The following is a 13,915-nucleotide window of genomic DNA, read 5'->3' on the forward strand; positions in this document are numbered from 1 at the left end:
CGGTTGCTGCTGCGATACTATTTTTGAAAGAAAGTCACTCCTCTCTTCGGTCTGCCCTGCCCCCTTCCCCGGTGTCAGTGAGCGCTGTGTGCCGCTGACACAAAACCGACTCAGTACTCACTGAGCGTTTAATACTAATGCCATTTTAATCTGCTTTTACACTGACTCATTTATTTCTTAAATTATTTTACAGCGTATTTTAACGCTACATCATACAGTAAAGCTAACGGTTAAAGTTCTCTCTTATCACGTCATTTGATTTACAACTTCTAACGGTTAACGTTCGCTCTTGTTACATTATCAGTTGATCTAACCATTACAACTTATAACTTGTTACATTATCAGTTGATCTAACCATTACAACTTATAACTTGTTACATTATCAGTTGATTAAACATTACAATGTCTAAGTTGTTACATTGTCAGTTGATTCAACCATTACAACGTCTAAGTTGTTACATTATCAGTTGATCTAACTATTGCAACTTCTAACTTGTTATATTATAAGTTAATTTTTACCATTACAATTTCTAACTTGTTACATTATCAGCTGATTTAACCATTACAACCTCTCTCTTGTTACATTATCAGTTAATTTAACCATTACAACCTCTCTCTTGTTACATTATCAGTTGATTTAACCAGGTTAGCATTCTTGCTTTACATCAACAGTTGATTAAACCATGTTAAAGTTCTCTTGTTACATTATCAGTTGATGTAACTATTGCAACTTCTAACTTGTTATATTATAAGTTGATTCAACATTATATTTTCTAACTTGTTACATTATCAGTCGATTTAACCATTACAACCTCTCTCTTGTTACATTATAAGTTGATTTAACCATTACAACCGCTCTCTTGTTACATTATCAGTTGATTTAACCATTACAACTTCTGTCTTGTTACATTATAAGTTGATTTAACCAGGTTAGTGTTCTCTCGTTACATCAACAGTTGATTAAACCATGTTAAAGTTCTCTCTTGTTACATTATCAGTTGATTTAACCATTACAACTGCTCTCTTGTTACATTATAAGTTGATTTAACCATCACAACCGCTCTCTTGTTACATTATCAGTTGATTTAACCTTTACAACTTCTAACTTGGTACATTATCAGTTGATTTAACCAGGTTAGTGTTCTCTCGTTACATCAACAGTTGATTAAACCATGTTAAAGTTCTCTCTTGTTACATTATCAGTTGATTTAACCTTTACAACTTCAAAATTGTTACATTATCAGTTGATTTAACCAGGTTAGAGTTCTCTTGTTACATCAACAGTTGATTAAACCATGTTAAAGTTCTCTCTTGTTACATTATCAGTTGATTTAACCTTTACAACTTCAAAATTGTTACATTATCAGTTGATTTAACCAGGTTAGAGTTTTCTTGTTACATCAACAGTTGATTAAACCATGTTAAAGTTCTCTGGTTACATTATCAGTTGATTAAATCGTTACAATTTCTGACGGTTAACGTTCTCTCTTGCTACATTATCAGTTGATTTAATCAGGTTAAAGTTCTCTCTTGTTACATTATCAGTTGATTTAATCATTACAACTTCTAACGGTTAATGTTCTCTCTGGTTACATTAACAGTTGATTTAACCGTTACAACTTCTGACGGTTAACGTTCTCTCTTGCTACATTATCAGTTGATTTAACCAGGTTAAAGTTCTCTCTTGTTACATTCCCAGTTGATTTAACCAGGTTAAAGTTCTCTCTTGTTACATTACCAGTTGATTTAATGTTACAACTTAACGGTTAACATTCTCTCTTGTTACATTATCAGTTGATTTTATGTTCTCTCTTGTTACATTATCAGTCGATTGAACCGTTACAACTTCGGTAACAATTTAGCCCCCTCCTGCTAGCATGCCAACAAGATAAAGGTAAATTATTTATTTTAACTGCCTTTTATCAATGATTAAATTGACAAGTAGCAAAGTAGCCTGCATTTAAACTATAGGCTAACGTTACTCAAGTACTTTTATAGTCAAATCAAGTAACGTACAGTGATTTGGGGATACTTGTGCTTTATTAGAGTATTAATCTCCACCACATTTCATGAGGAAATGTTCAGTCGTGGATATTTGATAACTACCAATAAGCACATTTACTCACTCTTAAGTAGATTACAATTTTGAGGTACTTGTACTTTAATTTAATATTTTCAATTTATGCTATACTTACTACAAATTCAGAGGGGAATGTTATACTTTTAATCCACTACAACTTTGACTTGTAACAATTTCTATACTGTGGTATTGTTGCTTTTTTTGTAGATGTCCTGAAATAAAGGTAAATTAACATTTTATTGTAGCCTATGAGAGAGAAGCTGTAACAACATTGCCACAATGTCAGTCAGCCTCTGTCTCTCTTTCTCTCTGTATTGTATTTGACAAACCTTCATTCTCCAGAGGTTGTGAAATTCACCAGCCCCGTGTTATTAAACCACACACACACTGTACTCTGCAGTACTTTAGGAAGACTACAATGAAAATTAAACATTGACCATAATAAAAGCTATTTAAGCGTAATGTGGACATTCAATGGCTGGACATTTTCCCAAATAGAACCGGTAACAAGCTTGAACCTTGTTACTCATCGCGAGGAGATATATATATCGATGCCACACTACTGCAATTGATTATATAGTACAGCGTAAAAGGGAGAACTCAACATATAGAAAGTCATGAATCTGAAAGAGGAAGAGGCTTTTTAGGAAATTGTGGAAAAATATGCAACTCATTTAAAAAAAACTTGCACAGGAGGAAATATTAAGCAAAATCAGACCAAATGTTTCAACATATCATGTGACTAAAACAGTTTCCCCTCAAATCCATCCGTGTACAAATTTGTTCAGTATGTTATAATTTAATAATTTGCATTAATAGACAATTACTGCTCTATATCGGACTATATTTAATCTTGTATGTAACATTACTGACACTGTAGCAGCTCTTTTTAAAGCCAGAGACGCATCTAGTAACATTATAAAAATTAAAATAATCAGGAATGGAATAGAGGATAGAAAATAGTAAGTAAAATACCACTCCCGAAAATATAATCACAATGTAGTCTTGTATAAAGATTACGTTCTCAATCTTATTCACTTGTTTCAAGTCAAAACATATTAAATGAATAAAAATTATGGTTTATTTTCTTGTAATACTGACATCCATTCCAACTTTAACTTCAGTGTGCAGCATCAGAAGAGGCTCCACACACCCGAATCCCAATTAATGTTCATGCAAGACCAAAGAAATGAAGAACATTATCAAAATTTTGTGCCTGTAGGGTTTGGCAAAAGTTGGTATTTAAAGGATTTAAATAGCCAGTAGTTATGGTACAGCTGTTGACAGACATAAGTGAATATTTCCATGGTAAACAATTCAATCTCTTCAGTGTTTTTTACATTATTGTAAGGAAGGAAAAGTCTGATACATTAGAGACATTAAAACGCTCAACTGAAATCAATATGATTTACATTTTAAAGCATCTATTTAACCACAGAAACAATGTTGGAAACATAAACTAAGATATAACTTGCACAGCACAGACCTGGCAGCCAATGTACCATTCAAACCCCAATACAAGAGTTCAGCAGCAAAACTTACAGCACATAGCAACAAGGGACTGCAAACATGCAAGCGGACTTCCCTTCCTTATGTAAATCTGGCAACAAAAAAAAGGGAAATCCCGTCCAGCCTGTTTACACTGCAGGATCAATGCAATACTGAACACAAGTGACGTAAATACCCAGAGATAAAAACTCTGCCAAGAGAAATCTCTGCAGAATGGAGCTCTGATTTTCACCTTGCAGCAGAGGCGGCAGCATTAACACATCTAATATTAAGACTTTGGGTTTCACTCCAGCCGTGTGAAGATGTGGACACTGGGTCTGCAGGTGGTTGTCATCTGTATTTTCCTACAGGTAGGTCAACATACACTAAAATGACACTTTGTTTATACTAAAATTAATAGAAAGTAGCCTAAAATGTTTATTTGTATGGCACTTTCTTTACATACAAAATTAATTTAAAGAGCTTTACATTGTTGTTTAAAGTCATATTTGGGGCTAAATACCGTGGAGAATATTAGTTTTAAAAGATTATTAATGTTAGGGTATATGAGGGCCTCAAAAAGACACACTTACAGCAAGAGTGAAAGAATAATGCTGAATCTTTATTTAGTATTTCCTTGTATTGGGTAACATGCATGTGATTTAGTCTTCCATTATATAAAAAATGCAAGATTTGTTTTTATGTTGTGATTTATTCGTATTTGATTTATAATCATGAGTAGAATTAATTAATCGTCTTTGGTGTAAAGCCAGCAGAACATTTTGTGAGGGCTCTTCAGACAGTAAATGTGGAAATTCAATTAATAAGAAATTATTTGATGATTATTTTACATTTAGAAATATTAGGAAATACCAATGTATGAAAACATAGTTATTTTATATTTCTTTTACATTTTCTCAAAAAAAACATGAATGTATTGTTTAAAAAATGTAATAAAAAGAGAAATTACAAAAACATTTAAAGACATCAAAAGTAAAATTAAATGTTATTGAGAAAAATACATAGTTCCAATTCATTCAGTCAGTTGTCTGTAAATTCATAAAGAATCTCGAGTTACTGATTAAGCTTTTTATGAGTATCTTTGTTTGTTTCTCAGTCATGTGATGATTATCTAATTATGGCTCGGTCTATAATATTGGTGTTTCTCAGAGCGTATACGGAATTTCAAAGTGCAAAACGATTTGCTTGTGCAAATTATTTATTTCATTTAAAAATTATTTTAACTAGCAAACATTATATCTGAATGTATTACAAAACAAAAATCCACTTACACTTTTTTAAATGTCCTCTTTCAGGTGCCGGGGTGTTTTCCATCGTGCCTCATTCTGGGCTCCGTAGCCAGCTGCGCCTTCAAGAACCTACGCTGGGTTCCTCCGCTACCTCCCAACATCACCCACCTGTACCTGGAGATGAACCGCATCAGTGAGATCAACTCCAACTCTCTGTCGGGCCTGGAGGAGCTGCAGGAGCTGGACCTTGGACGTCAGTCTGTCCGTCTTGTGATCAGGAACAACGCCTTCAGTGGGCAAAGACGCCTGAGGAGGCTGGTGCTCGGCTTCAACGTCGGCCTTCAGCTGGAGCCGCAGGCTTTTGCAGGACTGTCCGGTTTGCAGAATCTGTACCTGGATTACTGTTCGCTTCAAGACTCTATACTGGAGGACAACTATCTGGAGCCACTGTCCTCTTTAGAGACTCTTGACCTCTTTGGTAACCACATAAAAAGACTCCATCCTTCAATGTTCTTTGCAAACATGACTAATTTGACAGTTTTGAACCTCAAGCTGAACCGAATGGACAAGATATGTGAGTCTGATCTGGTCGGTTTTCAGGGAAAGAACTTCAAGGATCTGAACTTGGACTCTGTTTACCTCAAGGCCATGTTTAATAAACGTTTTGACTGGCAGGAATGTGGGAATCCCTTCAGAGGAATGTCCTTTCAGACACTCGACTTGTCCAACACCGGGCTCAGCGTGGCTAAATCTAAGCGATTTTTCGCAGCCATTAAGGGCACTAAGATCTCCCATCTCAAACTGTCAGGACACATGGGTAAAGGATTCTCATTCAATAATCTCCCTGATCCAGACCGCAGCACGTTTGCAGGCCTGAATGACAGTTCAATCCGCACGTTGGACCTGTCTAAAAACAAGATATTTGCATTGCAAGAGGGGGTTTTTAGTGAGCTGAGAGAGGTCGCAATCATTGACATTTCCCAAAACACTGTGAATCAGATCCACAGAAATGCATTTGAAGGTCTTCAGGGACATTTGCAAGCGCTCAACCTGTCACACAACCTGCTCGGGGAAATCCACTCTTACACTTTTGCTTCTCTGACAAACCTGAAAGTGTTAGACTTGTCGTACAATCACATCGGCGTTCTGGGTTATGGCTCATTTACTGGACTTGACAATTTGAAGGCATTACATCTAACTGGAAACTCTTTGCGAGAACTTGGCTTCCCTTGGCTTCTGTCGAGCTTAGATCATCTCATGCTGAATGACAACAGGCTCTCGTCAGTGAGAGGACTCACAAGTTTTGCAGATAACATCACGCATCTGAACATTCAGAACAACAGATTAACAAACCTGGGGGAAGTTTACACCTTTGTGTTTCTCATGGATCACCTGCAGCATCTCTCCTTTGGTGGAAACACAATCAGAGAGTGCAACCTCAATGGAAGACCTTCAGAAATAGATTTGAATAACGTCCAAACTCTGGACCTTCACAGCAGCTCCCTGCAGGCTGTGTGGTCTCAGGGGAGATGCCTGAATCTGTTTAAAAATCTTAGACATGTGATTAATCTCAACTTGAGCTTCAACGCGCTGCAGTCTCTTCCTCTGGGAATCTTCAAGGGTCTCACCTCTGTAGTGGAGATGGACCTCTCGTCCAACAGCTTGACGTATCTCCAGCCTGATGTTTTACCCAAAAGTCTCAAAGTGCTCAACCTCTCCAACAACTTCGTAGCCTCCCCTGACCCCACTGCATTTCGCTTTCTCCACTCCCTCGATCTCAAAATGAACCGATTTCACTGCGATTCAAACCTGAAGAGCTTCCTGACTTGGCTGAACGAGACCAACGTGACCTTCCTGAGTCCTGTTAAGGAGCTCAAATGTGAATTTCCTTCTGCTTCCTATAATGTTCCTCTGTTAGATTTCTCTGCTCAGGGCACACAGCAGTAAACAAGCAACTAAAAGTGAACAAATAATATGTATGTTATTTCAACACCATGCAGAATTAAACACAGGTCCTATGTAATGTTGCTTTGAGTTATCACATGATTTAATATGATCTGAATATGTGATAAGCACCAAATAATGTCATCTCAGTTATTTAATTAAATGCCAATTATTGCTTCAGAGACTTAATAGGAATAAATGTTTAACTTTATCTACACCAAGTTTGTTTTTCATATATGCACTGTAACAATGATAGCAATTAATGATGAGAAAACAATTCAAAATGTTAATCAGCTTCTGAATTTTTATGGGCTTTGGGTTGAAGTTTCATTAAAGATTCAGTAAAAGTGAAGGTTTGGTTTTCTTGATATTATGTTCAGGCAACACCAATCGCAGTGTAGAAATACTCTCTGCATTCAAGTTCGCTTAAGTAATAGTAATAGTAATAAGTATTAGCATCAACATGTATGTAAAATTACATTAAATGAAAGGTATTAGTTAGGCATTTAAAATATAATAAATATGATATTATGGGATTATAATTAATGATGCAGCTGGTAAAGGTGGTCCTAACTGTCACTACTTACTATATACTTCTGGGGACCTTAATCCATACTAATCATCAAAAATAATCATGATAATAGCAATGTTTGTTTATTTGTATTAAGAATCTCAATCTGCAATTACTAGTAAAGCTGTGAAATAAATGTTAAGCACAAATATGTCATGCACAGTGCTCCACTTAATGTATTTAGTTACTCGATTAGGTTGTGGGTTGAGATCATGGTTGAGATCCGTTGAACTAATGAAAATCCTTTCAAGCATATAAAGAAGTGTGTGTTTTTCATTACACCAGCAGAGGGAGCTGCAGAATAATCCCAAAAGTTTTTGAGTTTTGGGCTGTAAAAAAGGCTTATTTTCCAATGCTTGCTGGCAGAAAGTCCAACTCCCCCAGGAGCGGATGAATGACCTCTTTTAGATTCAATTAAATTTTATTTTTAGAGTCACATCCTAACAAACGTTATCTCGGACGCAGCTCCGACTGAAGGTCATCGTACACACATTTTCTCTATTTTCCTTCATTCTCCCATGGCGTGGCCTCCATATGTGTTGTGAACATATCAGGCTTATTATTAAGAGTTGTCTTTTCATTTTGAATTGTAGATTTACCTAAAATGTAACCGTTTTATCAACACTTGTACTCTTTTACTCTCAGTCTGTCACTAACAGAGATACATGTATTGTACATTCATGAATAATTGAGTTTGCATTACATTTACAGTGCCGTAGTTAATCTGGCACTACAGCTGTAATCATACATGCACATACTACAGCTAAACTGAGCATTTTAAAGCATTCTGAAACTAAAATCCTAGATCATTTAAGTCATGTTACATGAAAGGTTATGTAGTTATGTTTAATATTACAAGGTCTACTCACATGCTTCTGGATCAGAGTAAAACAATTAAGAGTTTAGATCTGTGCTCTGTCCCCTTAATGTATATTATAATCACTGCCTTGCTATGTGGCCTAAATAAATGTCTTCTGCCCCATTTTTATATAATAAATATTAAACTTGGAGTTTAAAGACTTAACATCCCCAAATGTGAACAGATTGGTTATCAGGTACATCATATGATAAAGAATGTGTTTATTGTTTTTAAATGATGTCTGAGTTTGTTTACATGAGCAGTTTATTGAAGCATCCGATTTCTATGCAGTGCGTCAGTGAAAGTTGTGATCAGAAACATATAAAACTGGGAATTTTAAAGTTTATTTGAGAAAATGCTTTCAGTTCATTAGTAAATACTTCACTCCCTAATACAATCACTGTGTTTTATGGCTGAAAAGGAGCTTTGAGTTGGAAGAGAAGCTGAATGTCAATGTGCAATACTAATATTCCCTCTGTGCCATGGTGTAAATTTAAAAGTATTGTATATAGTGTTCCTATAATTCTTATATTTTTTATTTCCCTGTGTTTATATTGTTCATATTTTTCTATATTTCCCTGTTTATACTGCGAGTTATGACTTATTGTTTCTTATTGATGCTTCTTCTATGTTTGCTATCCACTTTCCTGCTGTATTAAGGAAATTTCACCTTTGTAGGACTAATAAAGGAATATCTTATCTTGAGTAATGAGCCATAAGGATGTTTCCTCCTCTTACAGCAGATGGCAGCGTCAGCCCAGTTAGTAACCGCTCACTTTTCACCTCTGTGCTGCATTTGAACTGAATGGTTACCCCTAAAAAACAACACAACCCAGACTTTTCCCTGCTGAAATAAGTGTGCAGCAATGCAGCATGTAGTTGCACAGCCTCTGCAAAAAAAAAGGAAAACAGGGATCCATGAATTCATAATAAAAAAGGAGCAGGAACAAGTATCCACATGATGAACGAGTAGATGGATAAATATGTCTGATCGATGCTGAAGGGAGATAAATGTTCAGTTTAATGTCAGTGACGGGACGAATAACGACACACAATGTTCTTATCTTGGAATGTGACTGAATTAAAACTCTGCTCTCTGCTCATGAAATATTAAATGTCGACAGGCGGGAGGTGAAGAAGAAGAAGAGGAGACCTTCAATTCCCTGTAAGTCAACTGCTGATAAGATTCAGATTAAGTGAATTTATAGACTGCATGTGTGTGTGTGTGTGTGTGTGTGTGTGTGTGTGTGTGTGTGTGTGTGTGTGTGTGTGTGTGTGTGTGTGTGTGTGTGTGTGTGTGTGTGTGTGTGTGTGTGTGTGTGTGTGTGTGAATGCTCATAAATCACAGACTTGAATGTGTGTGTTTCAAACTGGGAAAAATACCATATTACTAACTGACTAACTGGCATTGTATTTGTTCTGTAACCACGTTGTTTTGATGCCTAACCCAAGCCGCCACCTTTCGGCTAAAACCGGTCACGTAAAGGTAGTTTTAGTGACTAAACCTAACTGACACCAAAAGCAACCATCACAGTCGACTTCTGGTCCGTCGCAGTCTCGCGGTCGACTGAAGTTTGCCGTTTCTTTCGATATCATTTACATTTATGTGCAGAAGCTTTTGTATGATATCAATACATTGAACATTACTCGATCTGTAATCCCTTAACTTCCTACTGACTGCTTTGTTTAGGATCCAGTTGGTGTATAATTGTATTGCAGTTTATTGTGTATATTGCTACATACATTTTTTTTTAATAAATACATTTAAAAAAAGAAATAAAAAGTAAATGCAAGAATAAATGAGTTAATCTAAAAACTAATAAAATGAATTTATAAATAAATAAAAGGGGAAATTAAATAGCAAAGTAAACAAAAAGGTGAAATGGTAAATAAAATAAATAAATACATTTTAAAAAGTAGATAATTAAAACAAAAATGTTACATTTGATCAATTAATGCCTACATTTATTTTTGACACATGTAATGGCATATGGATTTATTTATCGCGTCATTTCTCTTTTTACGTATTTATTTTTACTTTGGCAGCTTCAGTCCTCCATATAGCTGGTATGTGTGCCTAATAAAAGAAAATTAAATGTTATTGCTCTTGAGGGCGATCTCTCACACACATAATAACCTGAGACAACGATTTAACTATTGATTATACATATTTAAACATGATTGGTCGACCAGCAGGCATCTGTGACAGCATCTTTATTTGATTTTTTTTTTTGTCAGCCAGACATTAGCTCAACTCGACGGCCCACCATGTTACATACATACATACATACATATAGATACACAAACCCCCGTCCGTCCGTCCATCCCCCTTCCCAACACCCTTCACTGGCAGGTTACCATGGAAACAAGCTCAGTATCCTCCTCCTCCTCCAGTCACTTCCTGATTGTCTGCATCCATCCCCCCTTCTTCCATCGGCATTCCTCCCTCCTCCCTGCCCCCACAGGCCGCTCACACACACACACACACACACACACACACACACACACACACACACACAATATTTTTCAGCCTTGACAGACGGGAAACGTACATGAATAAATTTTACTGACTAATATGACAAAAATGTTTATGAATTAACAAAATTTAGAGTCAACACAGGCTGAAAAAGCAGCTGTTTGTTTCCTAAATGATTGAACCCAATCACATTCACATCCTGGTATCGTCATCATATAATTCATGGATGTTTTGAGGCAGATGCTGTTTTATACAAGGAGCGAATAAACATTATACCTCACAACATGTAAATGAGCAGATTTCAGCATTGTAGACACCAATTTCTCTATTTCTTAGTTTAATATCAACATTTTAAAGTCTTTATGTGATGAACAGCACCCTGAAAGGAGGCCTGAAAGACCCCAAAATAAATGTACAATATCTCTTTTCAATTAGTATTAAATATTTCACTTCATTAAAGGTACAGCTGCACATGTTTGAATCTCCATTAGACACATTTTCATGAAGCCTTTAAGCATTTAAAGTCACACTTTTCTTTTTTGTTCAAATGACAAACTGGGTCACTTACGTACCCAGAAACCGAAGACTGAACACAAAATCACCCGTGTGCATCTGTAAACGGTTGAGATAGTGATGGAAGTAGGTTAACACAAATTAAAATATTCACTGAAAACATCTGACTGCAATTTGTACCACAGAAGGTATTTTTTTAACCCTTTTCCCTCTTATTTAGTTCAAATTACTGATTGATAGACTATCAGTACGTCAGTGTGTGAGAATGAGTGTGAAATAGTAAAAAATGTCAAACATTTTCTGCCTCTAATGTCTTAAATATGACGATTCACCACTTTTCTTTGTTTTATATCAGAATCTTTGGACCAATTTTAAGCCGTCACCTTGAGCTCTGCGAACTTGAGACAGACACTTTTATCTAGATGAAATAATTGATAGTAAATTCATCCACATTTTCAGCCCTAGAATGAGTGGGTTGCAGTAAATATTGCGCACTTTTAACACGGTCCAAAACTGGACAACGTCATTTATGAAGTATTGTAAAAAAAAAAAAAAGGATTAAAAAAACAGAACAGATCAGCAGCGCGTTGATAATAAATGTTGTTTCTGTGCTTTCTTACATCTGGGGGGTTCAGCTGCAACTGGATCTGCGGCATGAATAATACAGTGATAATTAGTCAGCCTGACCCCCGCTGTGTGCTGCTCTTAACCTCGGGCAAGTGAAGAACCCAGTGACACCAAACTGTGCACACCTGACTGCAGACAGTCGACCTCTGAGCAGGTGTTTCACTCTAAAGACCTGAATGTTTAAAGCAGCTGCTGTTTATCATCATCATACAAGTGTGTGTCCTTCTGAAGTCGACTGATAAAACATCAATGTTTAATCAAACTACAGGGACGACATGATCTCAGCATGAGAAAGCGTTTAAATAGCACGTCAGTTTTTGCGTGACATCATGCTTTCAGGACCCCGTGACGTCACAAACTACAGTACGGCGCTTCAGTGAAGTCGCAGTTTTGTGAATCCGAACAAACTTTAAGTTAAGGCAACCAAACGCAACAAAAAAGGTGGTTAAGTTTAGGGTAAGGTTGGTTGGTTTAGGGTGGTTTGGTTTTTAAAAAAAAGACGTTTGTTACGTAAATGAACGCAGCGTTTTTCAAGCAGCTGCTCTGTAACATTGACACAGATGGTTATAAGGTTAAAATATGATGCAAGTCAGAAATAAAATGTAGAGCTGCAAAGATTAGTCGATTAGTCGTCAACGATTAAATTAATCGCCAACTATTTTGAAAACCGATGAATATGTATGAGTAACTTTTTAAGAGAAGCTTAAAAAGCCCAAATTCTCCTTTTTAAGCTTCTTAAATGTGAATATCTTCAGGTTTCTTTCCTCCTCTGTGACAGTGAACTGAATATCTTTGAGTTGTGGACAAAACGAGACATTTGAGGACGTCATCTTGAACATTTTGAAAAAAAACAAAAACGTTTTCTGACATTTTATAGACCAAACAAATAATGGATTAATTGAGGAAAATAATCGGACAGTAACTGTATCAGTAACTGCATCCCTAATTAAGTTTTTCTTTTATGGTGCGACTACATGGCGTAAAATCAGACATGAAAAGCATAAAGACGCTGTGACACAATGCAAAATGAGTTAACGAATTGACGTGTTATTCGTGAGATCAATCCAGCGGGGAATCTTTGAGTGATAAATCAGATATTTACTGCACTTAACAGCAAATGCTTTTACATTTAAGTGTAATAGTTTAGACAACATAGCTGGAACCTCTTTAATAACACAATCACTCAAATGTTGGAACCATTAGTAACATGAACCATATACAAATTTCTGCATTTTCATACATTTTATGCACCTTATTTGCCTTCAAGACAAAACAAACAAACAAAAAATGTCATTGAAAATGGTGAGCAGGTCACTCAACTCTCTATCCAAGACCTTTAATTTGAGTAGAACTGCTTCAAGGTCTTCCTCACTGGATAAGTCTGATCTTATCTCCATCCAGCTCCAGAACAATCCCTTAAGTGGACCTTGAGTTCAGTTTTTTTTTCTTCAAACTACTATTTTAACGGCCAACTTTTTGTCGTTGTTACTACGGTTACATTTTTGTGTAGTGATGAGGGTCTTGTGTGTTTCCCCATTGCTCTGGTATAAATAAAAGTCATTCTTAGAAATGTTTGGCTATTATTTTAAGGCTTTGCTTTTAAATCAGACACTGTGGAGGACAGACAGAGGACTAAAGACAACAGGTGTGATAAAAGGTCATCATTCAGGCTTCAGAGCACCTCATCTGACCAGAAACAGCACACATCAATATACATCAATATTTTCTTCTCTCTCAATCCGACTGTCCCCACTTCTACACAGAAAACCTGTCCCCGGAAAACCATCCAAACACATGAAATATGTACACTGATATTTTACAGGGGGTTCAAACAGTGACCGCATTGGTCACAAACAGGCAATCGCACAGCCCTGTACACACACACACACACACACACACACAGTTGCTTTAAAAGGATGATCCGCGGCTCATGCAAAAGGAAGAAAGGTGGGTCTTTACGTCTGTTGAATAGGAGGAAGTGATGTGAGTCATTTAGTTTCCTGTCCTGTAGATCACTTCCTTCCTTGTTCACAACTCTTTAACGACACCTCTCAGGATTCAGTCTTTCAGAGCAGGTAAAGAAGAAGAACAAGAAGAAGGGGAAGCT

At 36.4% G+C, this 13,915-nt stretch overlaps 1 protein-coding gene across 1 annotated transcript; it reads left to right on the forward strand.

The window, feature by feature from the left end:
• Positions 1 to 3,891: 3,891 nt before the first annotated feature.
• LOC310961449 (toll-like receptor 5) lies at positions 3,892 to 6,765 on the forward strand (the record flags this gene model as incomplete). The annotated part of the gene is made up of 2 exons (XM_083933511.1): positions 3,892 to 3,939; positions 4,885 to 6,765. 2 exons carry the CDS (start codon positions 3,892 to 3,894, stop codon positions 6,763 to 6,765), a joined length of 1,929 nt encoding a protein of 642 aa, XP_083789637.1.
• Between the last annotated feature and the right edge of the window lie 7,150 nt (positions 6,766 to 13,915).

This window comes from Echiichthys vipera (assembly GCF_963691815.1).
Source record: "Echiichthys vipera genome assembly, chromosome: 19".
Taxonomy (NCBI): Eukaryota; Metazoa; Chordata; class Actinopteri; order Perciformes; family Trachinidae; genus Echiichthys; species Echiichthys vipera.